Genomic DNA, 14,899 nt, shown 5'->3' with positions numbered 1-14,899 from the left:
AATGCAGTCTAACATATTAATCAATTGATCAATAAAATTAATAGCCTAATTAAAACGATATAAATTCATAGGATTAAATGAATTGTAACATGATTACTTGAAAATAAATGTAGTGTACTGTTTGATGGAATATGTTGAAACAATATCATAACTTATAGTAAATTATTGAAAAATGTTATCATATTTAATTAGGGAAAATTTTCTAAATATTGTACTAGTTAAATCTTCAGTTGTTAACGACTGGTCTTTAATCCACTGAATTTGAATTGTACATAGTACAAATAAAAAATAATACAAGTGTTAAAGGTGGTATATTTTTGATAATTTTAATTTGTAGTTTATAGAGTATAGGGTTGATGAAATGGAATGAAAAATGCTTCATAAAAGCCACAAAGTTAGAACTTAAAATTCCTCTATCCCACTTAGTCTGTAAATGATGGTGAATTAAGATATTACACATAAATTTCTTCAATGTCTGAGGTTTGATTTTTAATAGTTATCTATAAACAGACTTTAAAAATGCACGTTGTAAACAATTGAATAATGTTTTATTACTTTAAAATGCTTCAAAAACTACTTACCCGATTGGAGTCGACACCTTCCACCAGGGCTCTGGTACGTTCAGTCGCTTTTACTGTCACCTTCAGTACACCATCGACATAGACGTGGTAGCAGTCTATTGGCGGTGACGTTGCCATCTCTGGTGGGTTCCAGCCAATCAGCACACTCTTGTTCAGTTGGCGCTCCAGAGTCAGTTGCTTGGGTGCAGGGACTAGTAGCGAGAAGAACACGTCTGACCACCAGAAATGATGACTAAACTACAACTGCTAAGCTAAGCTATGCTATACTGCTCATACATTCACTAGGGGACTTTGTTATATCTACATTGATTTAAAATCATATTTAAAGATTAGTATGAGAAATTTTATTATCACAGAATATTTTTAATTTTTTAGTATTTATATTTTCCAATTTTGTCTGTTCTGAGAAGAGGTTTTTACATGTATATATTTTTCAAATCTTTAAAATAAAAATTAACATTTATATTTTGCTGTAGAACTAATAAAATATGAGTTTAATTTTATTATTTTTTGGTTGTTAAACATGTTCCTAATAAATATCACTTGATAGTAAATTAAGATGGTACTAAGAGTTAGATGGTTAAAATTCACCTTTGTGCTCCCTAAACAATGTATTTTATTTGAACAATAAAACAAGAATTATACCTAACCTAACCCCATCATACTAACATAATAGGGTATAATATAGACACATTACAGTCTTTAGCTAATACAAGGTGTTCTAATAAGAATACTGGAATTTTCAACAAGTGCTACTGAAATAATATTCAAGATCAATGTAAAATTTAAATATCAATCTGAAGATGATGGTTTTTGTTGTGACAAAAATGACGAAATTTTGTTTGCCGTGCACTACTGAGCCAAATCTTGACCTTGAAATGCACAGAATAGTTGCCCACTAGCTCCGATAATAATAATAATCTTTATTCAACACGTAACTTTACCCATCCAGAATATCCTGTCACTCCAGAAGCAGTGAAAAGGTCCTTTTAGGACTAAGTGCACTTTCTAAGCTTCTTTACAAAGAAACATTTTTTATATTCTGTATAATAAGCTACTAAAGACTAATTAAGTACTATGAACAAGGTTTTGCTCTTATCTATAATTATATTTAAAAAAACTTAATCTGGTATGAACCATATGGTGATCTCTAAAATTAAATTACAAGTTATTTATATTATAATATAAAAAATCAACTCTGGCATTTATTTTTCATTTGATAATTATCAAATTATAAGGAATTTACTTTATCTTAAAAAAAGTTGTTATTTCACTTTTTATGATGTTTTCCATAAAATTTCATATTAGAATAAAAAAGATGGTCATGAATTTGAGATGTGTTGTATTTTTTTCATTTCCTGTATAGGGATTAACTTGATGAAACTTTTTTTGAAAAAAATTACAAAATTCCTCTGTTCGTTATAACACTTCAACCAAAATTACATAAAAGTGATAATTCCTAATACGAGTACTTTACATGTCATAAAAGGTATAAGTTGTAAATGTATTTTCATGAGAATATTAAAAGTTAAGTGCCATGCCAGCACCAAAAATAAAGGAATATTATTTTGGGAAATGGCTGTTACTACATGGTTTTTGTAATTCTGTCAATTTCATAAGACCTAACATAACCAGAGAGGATGCAAAGGTGAATTCTAACAAATATTTGGTTGAATGGTGAAAACTTCAGAATACTTTGTTATACATTGCCATAAAAATATACTTTAGTTTTAAAATATCATAATAAAACCATTAATAATATGTGCTCTAAAAATGTTATAAATTTTTAATGAGTAATTTTTAAACAGCTTAAAAATGCTGTCCCTTTTAAGTTGAATAGTGATACAGGTTTTGTCAACACATGCTACTAGCTTAGCTTAGCACATTATAACTACTCTACTCTATGATGAAGTCAGACATTAATTCAGAGCATAAACAAAACGGAAAAAGAAGTGTGCAAAGCACAAAATTATAAAACGATGGATACTGGATACTAAATTTAGTTGTATGTTAAAAGCATGCTGGAAATTATGTACATTTATAATGCATACATTTTTTCAAGCTAATATTATTTTTGGGCTTAAAAGCCAATACCATAATTCTAAACATGCCACAATTTAATGTTTCAATTCAAAAGATTTAATTTTTAACCTATTTTATTACTATATCTGTTAATTATAGTTATTAAAATACTTCTAAACAAACTTAAAATATTTACAGTTATCACACACATACCTACATTTCTCTACAACCAACGAAATATGTACAGTATATTAAAATGAAGTATCTTAAAATATACTATTACTCCATATTGAAAGCTAAAAGATACAGTAAACGGTTTTGTTAGTTCAAAAATTAAACCATAATTAAACATATTGATGATACTCTGACTTATGGAATTCAAATTTGAGTAAAATAGGATGTCTGATATCTTAGATGAAATAACTTAATCATTCCTTAAATGAATAAACATTAATACACAATAAATTATAGAACTAGTATGACAAATTCTAATTTGGAAACATTAATAATTAGTACAGAAAATTTTATATAAATGATCGGGTTTCTTTAACTGTACAAGGTGTTATAAAAAAATACGGTTGATGAATTTTTATAACGGTAACTGGTGATGCTACATCCATATAATGTAATTTGCTCAATAGCATGATCTGTTGAGAAAGGCAGTGACAAGTTTTAACACGCAAGATCTTGTCAGTTAACCGCCAGAACCACTACAGTGAGGTCGTGTTTATCGTATCTGTCACGCATCATGGATTTTGAACAAAACATTAAGATTAAGTTTTATTTTAAGTTGTAAAAGAATGCCAAAGAAGCTTACAAAATGTTAAAATCTGTGTATCGCGATAATGTGGTAACTCTGACGACTGTATACAACCGCAACTGGTATGACCGATTTAAAAGCGGAAATGAGTTGGTTGAATATGAGCAGTGTTCGGAATGTCCAATAACCTCAAAATCAGACAACAATGTGCAAAAAGTAGAAACAATGGTTTGTTCAAACAGACGAATGACTGTTCAAGAGTTATCGGAACTACTTCTGGCTCTTCCCAAAAATTCAAACTGTGTTTAAAGGAACATTTTTGATACCGTTCCTGACATTGAGAGGGCCACCACCTAGCAGCTAAAAGCCCATCCGATAGAAACCTCCCAACAATGTTTCTAGTCATGGATTAAAGGTTAGAATAAGTGCATTGCCAGCCAAGGATAGTATTTTCAAATTGGATGTACGTTTATTACTTCTAGAAATAAAAACTTATCCACCGTATTTTTTGACTAAACTTTGTACTGATCTTGAAAGTTTAAGTTAAAAAAGCTGATATAAATGAATAACTTTTTTGTTAAGTAACAAGTGATTCTTTGACAATGAATGAACTATATTGTTATAAATGAGCCACAGAGATTACACAAATTAATATAATGTACACTTACCAGTTGTCTTATATTATTTACCTAACCCAACATGTTATATTATCCTAGTGCATCAGTCCACACGATGAGTAATGGATATGTCATCCACTTGTGCTGTAATGTGTCCATAAGCTGTGATCGTAGAACTGATCAATCATACTGGCCAGAGTAAAGAGCAAGGAATGAGAAGGTTACATAATACTATCTGATTTGATGTGTGCTATGAATAAATTATGATGGACTGAAGAACTTAAGTGAATTGCAGTTCAACAACAATCATTGAAAACAGATAAAAGCGCTGGTCAGCAATCATTTTAATGATTTAAATGTACCATACCGATTGTTACTACCAAGGTACTTACCAATTGTTTCAAGCCTTGTTTTTCTGGGAATACACATGTAATATTTTTTATTGTATTGGAAAATACTTTTAGAACAACCTTTATATGGAGTTAGTTAAAATATTTTATGCAAAACATTTTTTAATATCTTTATATAGCACTTGAGTGATTACGGCAACTCAGCATCACCTTGCTCCACAACTTTCTCACTCAGGCTGTAATAGAGGTAGTTACATAGCTTGATACAGAAGTATCTATAACAGTAACAAGGGAGAGTTGGTTTGTTACCTGGTCCTTCACCAGTATGAGCCTCCTCTTCCTCATCATCCAATGCATCCACCAGCTCAATATCTGTGACTATCCGTTTGCTGTACTCTTCTGAAATCACAAAAAAATCTTTAATTATTTTACTGTTATATCATTTCAGCTCTAACTCGTAATTAAAAAATTAAACTACAACAGTAATAACAACATAAATCACCATATGACAATGAGATATCTCATTTTCATGATTTATCCTCACAACAGTGTTTACAGAAATAGATTAAATTAAGTTACTTAAACATAATGTGTAGGCTACAAGAATATTCTTGAAAGGTAGGTGTTTTGTATGTTATAACATCAGTTTTTATTTCTATGTTAATAACAAATCAAACATTGACATAACTAAATTAGTTATGAATAAGTATTGTCGAGTTATACTTTAAGTCTAATAACCTTTAATGTTTTCCATATTTTCAGAAAATAATTTTGAAACACAACTATTCATTGTTGTTTAGTAAGTGATAACTTAATGCAAGAGTGAATTTTGTCTTGAAGTTAATTTTATTTTTCTTAACCTTTTTAGGAGTACCGGTATATCAGTAGCAGCACTGCCTACATAAGTAAGCTCAATTTGCATAAAATTACACTCAGGAGTAAAAATTGTTTTATCACATTTTGACTAAGTTTCATTGAGTTACAAAATCAATACTGCTAGTATTCTATGTGTTATTATAATTGTTACTACAGAGAGAAGGGAATAAAAATGTTCTACACACTTTAAGGTAACTCGTATTATTATTATTAAAAGAAAGAATATTGTAATGTTTAAAAGTTTCTCAACAACACATCATAGATATTTAGCGTTAAATGAGTGTATATTTTACTGTTTGTCTGTCACAAGCAAGGGTGGTAACACCTCATGCCACAAGGCACAAGTTAAGGCAGATAATTGAACCTAAGGGAGTTATAAACGCAATAGTGGAACACACTTTCCGGACTGTATTATTTATGACAAGGATCAATCATTTAGCTGTGGAGGAGGACTTGTGGGATGTACCAGTTAATCACAATGGAGTTTGTCATGTCGTATAGGATACCTTCAGAAGGCTTGAATGGACAATTAACTTGTTTAGCCCCTACAAATTACCCAGGGGGACGAAATAAGACTGTCCTGCTTGCAGCAGGGGTTGGATGTTTCTCTTCCCAATTGTGCTGGTTGTTCAGGGCCTCTGTGGCCCTCAGGTATATTCCTTTAACCTGGAGAGTGTCCAGGGTGGTGTTTACACCAAAGCCTTACCTTGTCTAGTCTGAATCGGCCTAAGCTAAGTCCCTTAGACCGATATGTTTGTTCTTGCCAGCAAGGCGCTGATAGCAAAAGAAGTGGTCATAGGTGTCTCTAGACATCACAGGCGCTTTGACAACATAGGCATTCAGATGATTTTCAATACAGTCCTGAGACGCAGCGTTGACAGTCAGGTATATGACTGGGTAAGGGTCCTGTTCATGGACAGGGTTGATACTCTTATGGGAGCGAGTATCAGTGCAAGAAGTATGAGGTATTGTCCCAATAGTGACATCCTTTCTAGCTCTTCTTTGAAACCTAGTAGCAAATGACCTTGTCTGCGATGATTGCGTCTTTGAACAGTAGTGGTGTCCACACAGGGGTATGCTGATAACATTGAAATTATTGTGAATGGCAAGTTTAATACAATAGTCACAGAAATAACCAATTTAGCTCCGAACATGGTGGGAACCCTGGTGTAATGGGATGGGGGCCTTAGTGTCAACCCCACCAAGGCTGCTGTGGTCACCTTTACAAGAAGGCGTCAGTTGGAGGGTAATGGTCCATTCTCAATGATAGGCTCTTCCATCAAGTTAGTCTGAAATCAAGTACCTGAGTGTCATTATTAATAGGGGTCTGAACTGGGCACCCTATCTGGAAATAATTGTCACGAGGAGTGAACAGTCCTTGATGCAATGAAGACACGTGATAGGTGTGTCTTGAGGACTTAAGCCGAGGCTTCTTCATTGGCTGTAAGTCTCCGTGATTAGACATGCAATAACATTCATCTGCATGGAGCTGTTGTTTGATGGCCAAAAAGGGAGGTCACAAGGGCGGTAACTGGTCTGGCTAGTATCCAAAGTATAGCTTGCCTGGCAATCACTGTGGCCTTTCCAAGTGTACCAGGCACAGCCCTAAACTGCTGTCTCAACTTTGCCCCCTTGGACATTGTCATTCGGGCTATGACCAAAAGGAGTGCCTACTGTCTTCAACAGGTAGGGCTTTGGTTAGCCTCCGGCTCCCTCAGTGGTCATTGCAAAATCCTGATCCAGTGAGATGCACATTCTGTACATGACTTCTGATCAGATGCCTAAACATTTTTCTTCAACAAATGCTTCACAGCTGTGAAACCCACAGCTGTGAACAGAGGGAAATAACCTCTTCACCAGTGGAGCTTGAATGGTTTATGGTTGGCTCTGAAACAGAAAATGGTACAGGTATTGGAATTTTATGAATGAGACCATGCAGGAGCTGTTGATACTATCACCCAGTTTTTTAGGCAGAAGACAGCCATTATGAAATAAGTTTGTGAGAATCTTTATCTGCCGAATAGGAGCAAGACGATCAACATTTTCAAAGACACAAGGCATTGAATGTATTGGACTCTTGTGAGTTCAATTCTAAACATTTCTGGGATTGTTCGTTTCTTTCCTTAGCTGAATCGACAATGTGACTGTTTATTGGGTTCCTGGTCATAAGGGGTTTTTTTTAAGAAACTAAAGTAATGTACCTTGGCCATCCTAGGCTTAGTGTCCAAAATGACAGGACCTTATAATCGAACATAGGTGTGAATCCTTTAGGGCAGTTTCTAAGTGGGTTCACACTGAGAAACGTATGTAAAGGTGGAGACTGCATCTGGACCTAAGGCTGAGTAGGCTGGTTCTGCTGTCACCTTGCCCCACAGTAGCGTCTGATCTTCTCTCCTTAAGTAGATTAGTGTCTTCTCAGGTTATGGGTCTGATTATGGAACATGGGCACCTGAAGAAGCATCTTCACAGATTCATTATTTTTTGGGAGTATCCACTCTTTATACTGTGTAAATGTGTATATTTTGGAGGAAACTGCTGACTACTTCTTTGACTATTCTTCAATAGCAAGGGAACACTATGCCATATTGTTAACAAGGGTGGTGAATTTCTCTAGGAAGACCTGGTCAGTTGTTTTCTGCGGTTTGTAGAACTGCTAAAAACGTAGACTGGTTGGCCTCATGGTGTGCTTCTGGGGTGTGCAAAAGGCCCTTGAGGCTCAAGTGCATAAAGAAGAAGAAGGCACATTCAAACTTCTTAAACTATTCAATACAGGGTTTTAAAATTCATGGTGTAAAAGTTGTATTATTAGTATTACAATTTTATATATGAGGTCCATCCAAAAAGTAACCGGATTGATATCACACCTCTGCAGCTAAGCAGATTTAGCAGTTTAGCTTTGTATTCTACTTAATTTATTTATAGATTTTTGGTGATACTGTGTTGATTAGTTCCAGGACAGTACCAGCTTGTTTCCTTTTTTTCGAGGTGTTCCACCTTTTCATATGTTCTATCAATGAATTTGTATCCAGTTTTGTCAAATGCTTGGACATACTTGAAAAGAGATTCATAAAAAGTTATTTGCTTTTAGTGTTGGTTGTACAAGAAGTAAGCAAGTTGATGTGTGGTTTAAATGTTTGAAAGTGAGAAGCAGTGTGGTAGGCCCACTACAAGTCAACAAAAATGTTGATAAAATGCAGGAATTAGTGATGTAAGAGACAAGTGATTAACCATAGAAGAAGTCAGTGAGGTTTACGGAATCAGTGTGGTTCAGTTCACAAATTTTGATCGATGGTTAAAATTTGAAAAATGTTTCTTTAAAGTTTGTCTTGTGTTTGTCCATGATAAGCAGGTGGTTGAGGGAGCACAGGCCTTTAGAACACTGGTAAAAGGACAGGTGATATCTCACAGGGAGCTCATTGGTAAGTTACAGCACTTAGTTAAGCTTCTTGAACGGGCTGAAATGTACGGCTATTTCCTTTGAAATGAATAAATGAAATTATTCCCCCTCAGCAAAAAAAGTGGGCATCTTGGCTGCTCAAGATGTCAAATAGTGCACTGAAAATGGTTTGAAGATTTTTGTCCCCCCAAATAAAAGATTTCCTGAAAGAACACCAATTTCAAGATGTACAGAAGATATAATAATATTCGCTGCAACTTTTTGCAACTTTGAAACCTGGTTTTAGCAGCTGAAACGGCACTAGAAGAAGTGTGTGGTATCAGGAGAGAACTGCTTTGAAGCATAGTAAGTCTCAAAGCCATACGTCAAACCCATATTTTAAATTACGTTAATCCAGATACTCTATGAATATACGAGTATCTGGTAAAAATACTATATATATATATATATTATATATATATATATATATATATATATATATATATATATATATAGTATTTGGCCATATTGTATATATATGTGTGTGTGTGTGTCTGTGTGTTTTTTTCTTTGGAGGGAATATGAGGCTTCCAAAAAGAACCCCTTGGTCTAAATGCAGAATTAATGCATTGTCACTCCCAAATTCCATATAGTAATATAAGTTCTAAATATGACAATAGGTGAAGACAATGTCATGGATTAGTTGCTGATTTTTCCTCCTTCAGAACCTTTTTAAGCTAAAAAACCGTTAGTTGTTTGACCTTCTCTCACCTTCACTAGGCATGCCAGACACCCAGTTATTTTGCTTAGGGCAGAGGGACCCCTGTTGTTCACCTCAAAAGTAGTGGTACTAAGGTTACAAGAATACCGTGCTTCCTGACCAAAATGTGAGAGACAAATTGTTAATATACTTAGCATTCTTTGTTCACCCTAACAGTAGTGCTACAATGGTTACACAAGTAAGAGACAATTTGTTACTATAGCTACCAATGTTTATTCAGATACAGAACCAAGTAGTATATCTGTAATATTGCTTTTACTATTGTTTTCAGTTATATTTAAGTTGTAATCAAAATAAGAATATGATTTTATTATACAAATACATATTCTTACAGTTAACTATAAGCCTGCATATAATAATATTTCTGTTTTTCAGTATTTTAAATACTAAATGTAGGTTTATTTTGTAATTTTAAAATTCTTATTTTTTGTTCAAAATAAAACATGAATGAATTAAAATAATAAAAAACATAATATTGATATAAAGCTGACTGTTTGTATACAATTAAATGTTGAATGCTAAACAGAACAATATAACTTTTACTATGTACAGTTCTGTCATTCATAGCATATAAAAACTTCCAATTACAAAACATTCTGTTAATTAATAAAAATTTGTAGTTAAATTAATTAAATGTAATTGTATATTTTCAATACAATTACATTTAAATTTAAGATGATTTTTATGTGTTTTTTTTGTATGTCAAAATTTAGTATGAACTTATTTAACAAATGTGATAAAAGAAAATTAGCTCAAAATGTGTAGAATATTAGGGAGGTATGTTTAAGGACTCATTCTACATAAGACTTGCATATGTAATGATAAATTAATAGGACTAATTTCATAAAGTGATAAATAGTAACACATGTGCGAAATAAGTAAAAAAATTTTAACTTTTCTGTTCTTGTTGCAAAATGTTGATTAAGGTTGTGAGTTAAAACTAAATAGCTGCCAAAATGTGTATTACATAATTTTATTTTCATTGTCTACACTGTTTAACAAGTTTGTACACAGGTTATTTTATCATACAATATACCTTTACTATGATTTGAGTTTTAATTGTTCTATTGACAACTCAAATGTACAGAAATTTTTAATATTTGTATTTAGTGAATAATATGAGTAAAAATATAAATTTAATCTTTGAAACCCAGATAATATTTGAACCCAGTTCCTTGAGATTCTCATTTGAGCTATTTTTTATTTATTGAATAGGCTAGAAGTTGTGAAAAGTTTATACAAATTTCAAGACTGTTTGTTTGAAAAACTTGGGCTTTTTGAAAAACATTTTATTCATTAAAATGCATGAATTTTTATTTGTTCTGTAAAATTTATAGTTTATTTATGAAGTAAAAAAAAATTAAAATTTTGGATAATATTTTCACAAGTTTGAGCCACATTACAAATGTTAGTAAAGTTGTACAAAATGCAACATAAAGACATGGTTCACGCCATTTTACTAAGCATCTAGTATATCTGTAGATCACAGGTCGTGCCTGGATTAAATTGGAACCTCTTTTCATAAGACTTAGTGCAATCACTTGAAGTGCATCAGTAACACATAAATGCCACTCTCTCACATTATAGTGCTTCTTAATATGGATCTAAGGTTGAAGGAAGACTTATTTTAGCCTTTATATTGTTTCTTGATACGGATTAATGATAGAAATGGAAATGAAATTAAACAAAAACTCAATTACGAAGACAAAACTATAACCAAAGATGGACCTTTTTTTTAAATTTTACCTCACTCAAATGTCAGAAACAAATATTATATAACTGATCAAACAAATAATTTTAATGAATAACCAACTAAAATTGACTTTATATGGTTTTTAACCATTTATATTTTCTGAAACAATTAGAAAATATAAATAGTAGCATGCATCGAAAGCTATGGTACAGTATATTATTAATACAAACAATATATAACAGTAAACTCTACATGCATCTTCCATACAAATCTACATATAAATATTACATCTTCTATTCAATCTGTCTGTTCTGATTCCACAGTGAACTTCTTAAATGCTTAAGGCCCCAGTCTTACAACTAATTTGCTTTATTGAACTTAGTACAGAATTTATTTCTCTCTTAACGAGAAGAATGTTTTAATTATTTTATATTTATCGGCTGCAGAACTCCAGATATGAAAGGCAGTGATGGTAAAAGACCTGTAAAAATTATAGTTTTGTGCTGAGGAGTTTACGGCATACAAGAAGAACAGTATATAATTCTTCCTTTATTTGCGAATAGAAAAGTTTTGGATGGATATTTTTGAGGAAACACATTTTCAAAATGGAAAAATAGTTAAGGTTAATACATAAATAAATCTCAGGCGACATAGTTTTGAAATTAATTATGATGTCTAATATGGTGTTATATGGTCTTAACAACAAAGATTTAAAACACAATGCAATAATATTCAGCTCCTTATATAATAGGAATAATATGATAAGGATAAGGGGGGAGAAGGCAACTCTAATCTCAAATCCCATCTTGTGATCTAATAAGTAAAAGACTGTATGAGAAGAAAACCAATGCCTTTTTTAAGATATCATCTTATTTAAACACTTTGAGCTGTTTAACACGCCTCTATTTTGGAAAAAGGAATATTATTTTTCTTTTGAATAATTTAGTGTGGTAGTCGAGAGCCAATTTACATTGTATAAGCACTCGACTTAGTTTTTCATGAAATCAACAGAGGAATTTCTCTTTATAAAGTAATTGATTGTCAGTCAAACTAGTTTTAGTGTTGGAAATCCAAGGGTACTAAAAGGATTAAAAATATCAAATGATACCTTTTTTCTCAGATCATATGAATTTTAGCTTGACCCACTTAAAACCAATTGTCACATACTTGTACAGTAGTTAAATCGATGTCACCTAATGAGATAAAGAGATTGAAAGTCATAATACTCATGCAAATAATTGGGCTTCATAAGGTTGGCTGATGCTGATTTACGTAAATATTGTAATTTACATGTTTGACAAATATTCTTAAGTGCATCACGCTAAAAAAATCATTATATGATAATTTTAATCCTTTCCATACCCTCCTGTTTCTGTCCAGTAAAATTAGCATTGTGGCATCCTTAGAAAAATAATAAAATTCCAATATTCTAGCTATTATCCGTGTGTTTTACACCAATGACATGGTTCAGTACGAGCTGTGTGTGTGTAAGCAGAAGCATGAGCGTGTATGGAGAGTGCATTTCTTTAGCATAGCATAACAAGTGCTATTCAAACTCTTTACAGATCCAAAAATAAAATAATGATGTATGGATTAATGGCATTTTAACCAAATTTCTTGTTTCTTTGTGATAAGACCTGGTCAGAAGAAAAATCTTCTAATTATGTTTAAAATGTTCTAATAAGTTTTCTGGTAATATCTTTCAAAAATTAAAATTGTTCATTAAATGTAGTTTCAGATAGGAAATAAACACTGTTACCAACGTTTTGTCCATAAGGGATGTTAACAAGAACATAATCGATATAATCGAGTTAGTTCATCTTACTTCTCTCATTGAGACCATCCAATTGAGTAACAACCACGCTAAACTACACAGTTACAATTTATATCCTGTCCTAACCAAATAATTAAATACTAAATGAAAGAAGTAAAAATTGAGTTCTAGAGTTTTGTTGGAGCCCATGCAGACCTAACTAAAGTCTAGAACTTGAGTCCTGAATTAAAATCACAAACTCAAGGGTTTATCTTTGTCTTAATTTCAGGAATTACCCCTGAGTTTTGTAAATTGAGTTATAACAGTAACTACCGCCCTCATGTTCCTGAAAAAACATGGAGTTACAACAACCAGTTATAATCTTGCAGTTTAGCTAAATCCCTGACTTCCAAACAGACCCTTAGTTTTTTTATTTGTATGTTTAATACTAAAATCTATAACTACACCATGGTTTAAGTTACAGAGTTGGAATTTGGCATGAGGTTGTCTTACAATACAAATATTGTTTAAAATAAGGTATATATTTCCAAAAATCACAGAATGCTAATGTTAAATCTAACACGATTTTAAGCAATCTCAAAAATCGTGCAACAACAAAGCAACAACAAAAATTACCCAATGATAACAAAATATTTTAGACTTTGAGATGCTTTATTACAACATAATACAGATAATGTGTTTTACTGATTTTTGAGAGATCCGTATAATAAATATAAATAATAAAGGAATATTTTATCGGTTATTATAAGTTTGATGTTAAGAAATAAGTCACACACCATTTTTTATTCTGAAAGTTTTAGAAGTATCTTAATACTTTGCTTGGTTTTGAGTAGGTTTTTAAGTTGATATAATCAGATGAATAATATTTCAAATGTCTGCAACTTAAAAACCGGTGGAAATATTTAATTCCATCTGACTTTCCAGGATACATGGAACCCTACAGTAACACCATAATGTATGCCGATGACACGGTTCTTTTGATTTCTGGAAAGAATAGAGAGGCACTTGAAGTACAGTCATACATTGCATTGAATGTTGCTGTTGAGTACTGTGCAGTGAACGATCTTGTTTTTAACGAATCAAAGACGAAAACAATGACTCTTGGCAGCTTGAAAGAACAATTGCCAGGATTCCCCAATCTTGACTCTGTAAATTCAGTGGAGCATCTTGGTGTTGTGGTTGACAACAGAATATCGTGGATGGACCATGTTGATAAACTGTGCAGCAGACTGAGTAGTGCCATCTTTGCAGTTAGAAGAATCAAGCATGTCGGCACAGAGGATACAGTGAGAATAGCTTACAACTCTCTGTTCCGAGTCCTATCTCAGATATGGCATTGTCTTGTGGGGCGCTACGGCGAGTGGCAACCTGGAGCGTGTTCTCATCATTCAAAAAAAGGTTATAAGAATACTGGCTGATCTTGACTGGAGAGACAGCTGCAGGTGTGCTTTTAAAGAAATGGGAATATTGACAGTCACTAATATCTACCTGCTGGAAGTGATCTACCTGGCATCCTCAAGACAACTGCAGCGCCACATGGATACTCACACCTACCAAACCAGGAATGCCACAGACTTTGCTCTGCCGATTCACCACAGTAGTCGCTTTCAATCAAAGCCTTCATATGCTGGAGCCAAGTTTTTCAACATCCTTCCTGACACAATCAAGAGAGCTGACCCAATTATCTTAAAGAAAAAACTTCAAGCTTGGTTGCTCCAACGACTGTTCTACACCATAAACGAATTTCTGGACTGGTCAAATTTTACTATGTAAAGCAAGTTCTGGACTGAAATTACCATAACAAATGTATTGTACTAAGTGACACCATTTTCAATCTTGAAGATTGTAAAATAAAGATATTCTCTCTCTTCTCTCTCTCTCTCTCTCTTTAATGTTTAGTCACAATTTAGATCAAAATAAGACCAATAACTAAGCTAAATTATAGCACTATCAGTTAAACCTTCGATGAACACATATTTACTTTGAAATAATATTGATGTTACTGAAAGGTATTTTCAAATTTGTGTGAAAATAGTAGTGACATTCCAGAACATCACATTTAAAATATT

General features: G+C 32.7%; 1 protein-coding gene across 8 annotated transcripts in view; it reads right to left on the bottom strand.

Moving 5' to 3' along the window:
* LOC124369091 (RIMS-binding protein 2) overlaps positions 1–14,899 on the bottom strand; it is a 351,075-nt gene that overhangs the window by 131,389 nt on the left and 204,787 nt on the right. For all 8 annotated transcript variants that reach the window (XM_046826818.1, XM_046826820.1, XM_046826819.1 and 5 more), the window contains 2 exons: positions 4,640–4,729; positions 582–772 (listed from right to left, as the gene is read on the bottom strand). In XM_046826818.1, the coding sequence (XP_046682774.1) occupies positions 582–772; positions 4,640–4,729 (281 nt within the window). The remainder of the gene's footprint in view (positions 1–581; positions 773–4,639; positions 4,730–14,899) is intronic.

This window comes from Homalodisca vitripennis, chromosome X (assembly GCF_021130785.1).
Source record: "Homalodisca vitripennis isolate AUS2020 chromosome X, UT_GWSS_2.1, whole genome shotgun sequence".
NCBI lineage: Eukaryota > Metazoa > Arthropoda > Insecta > Hemiptera > Cicadellidae > Homalodisca > Homalodisca vitripennis.
The sequence above is the reverse complement of the archived record's forward strand: the minus strand, read 5'-3'. Positions and strand labels throughout refer to the sequence as shown.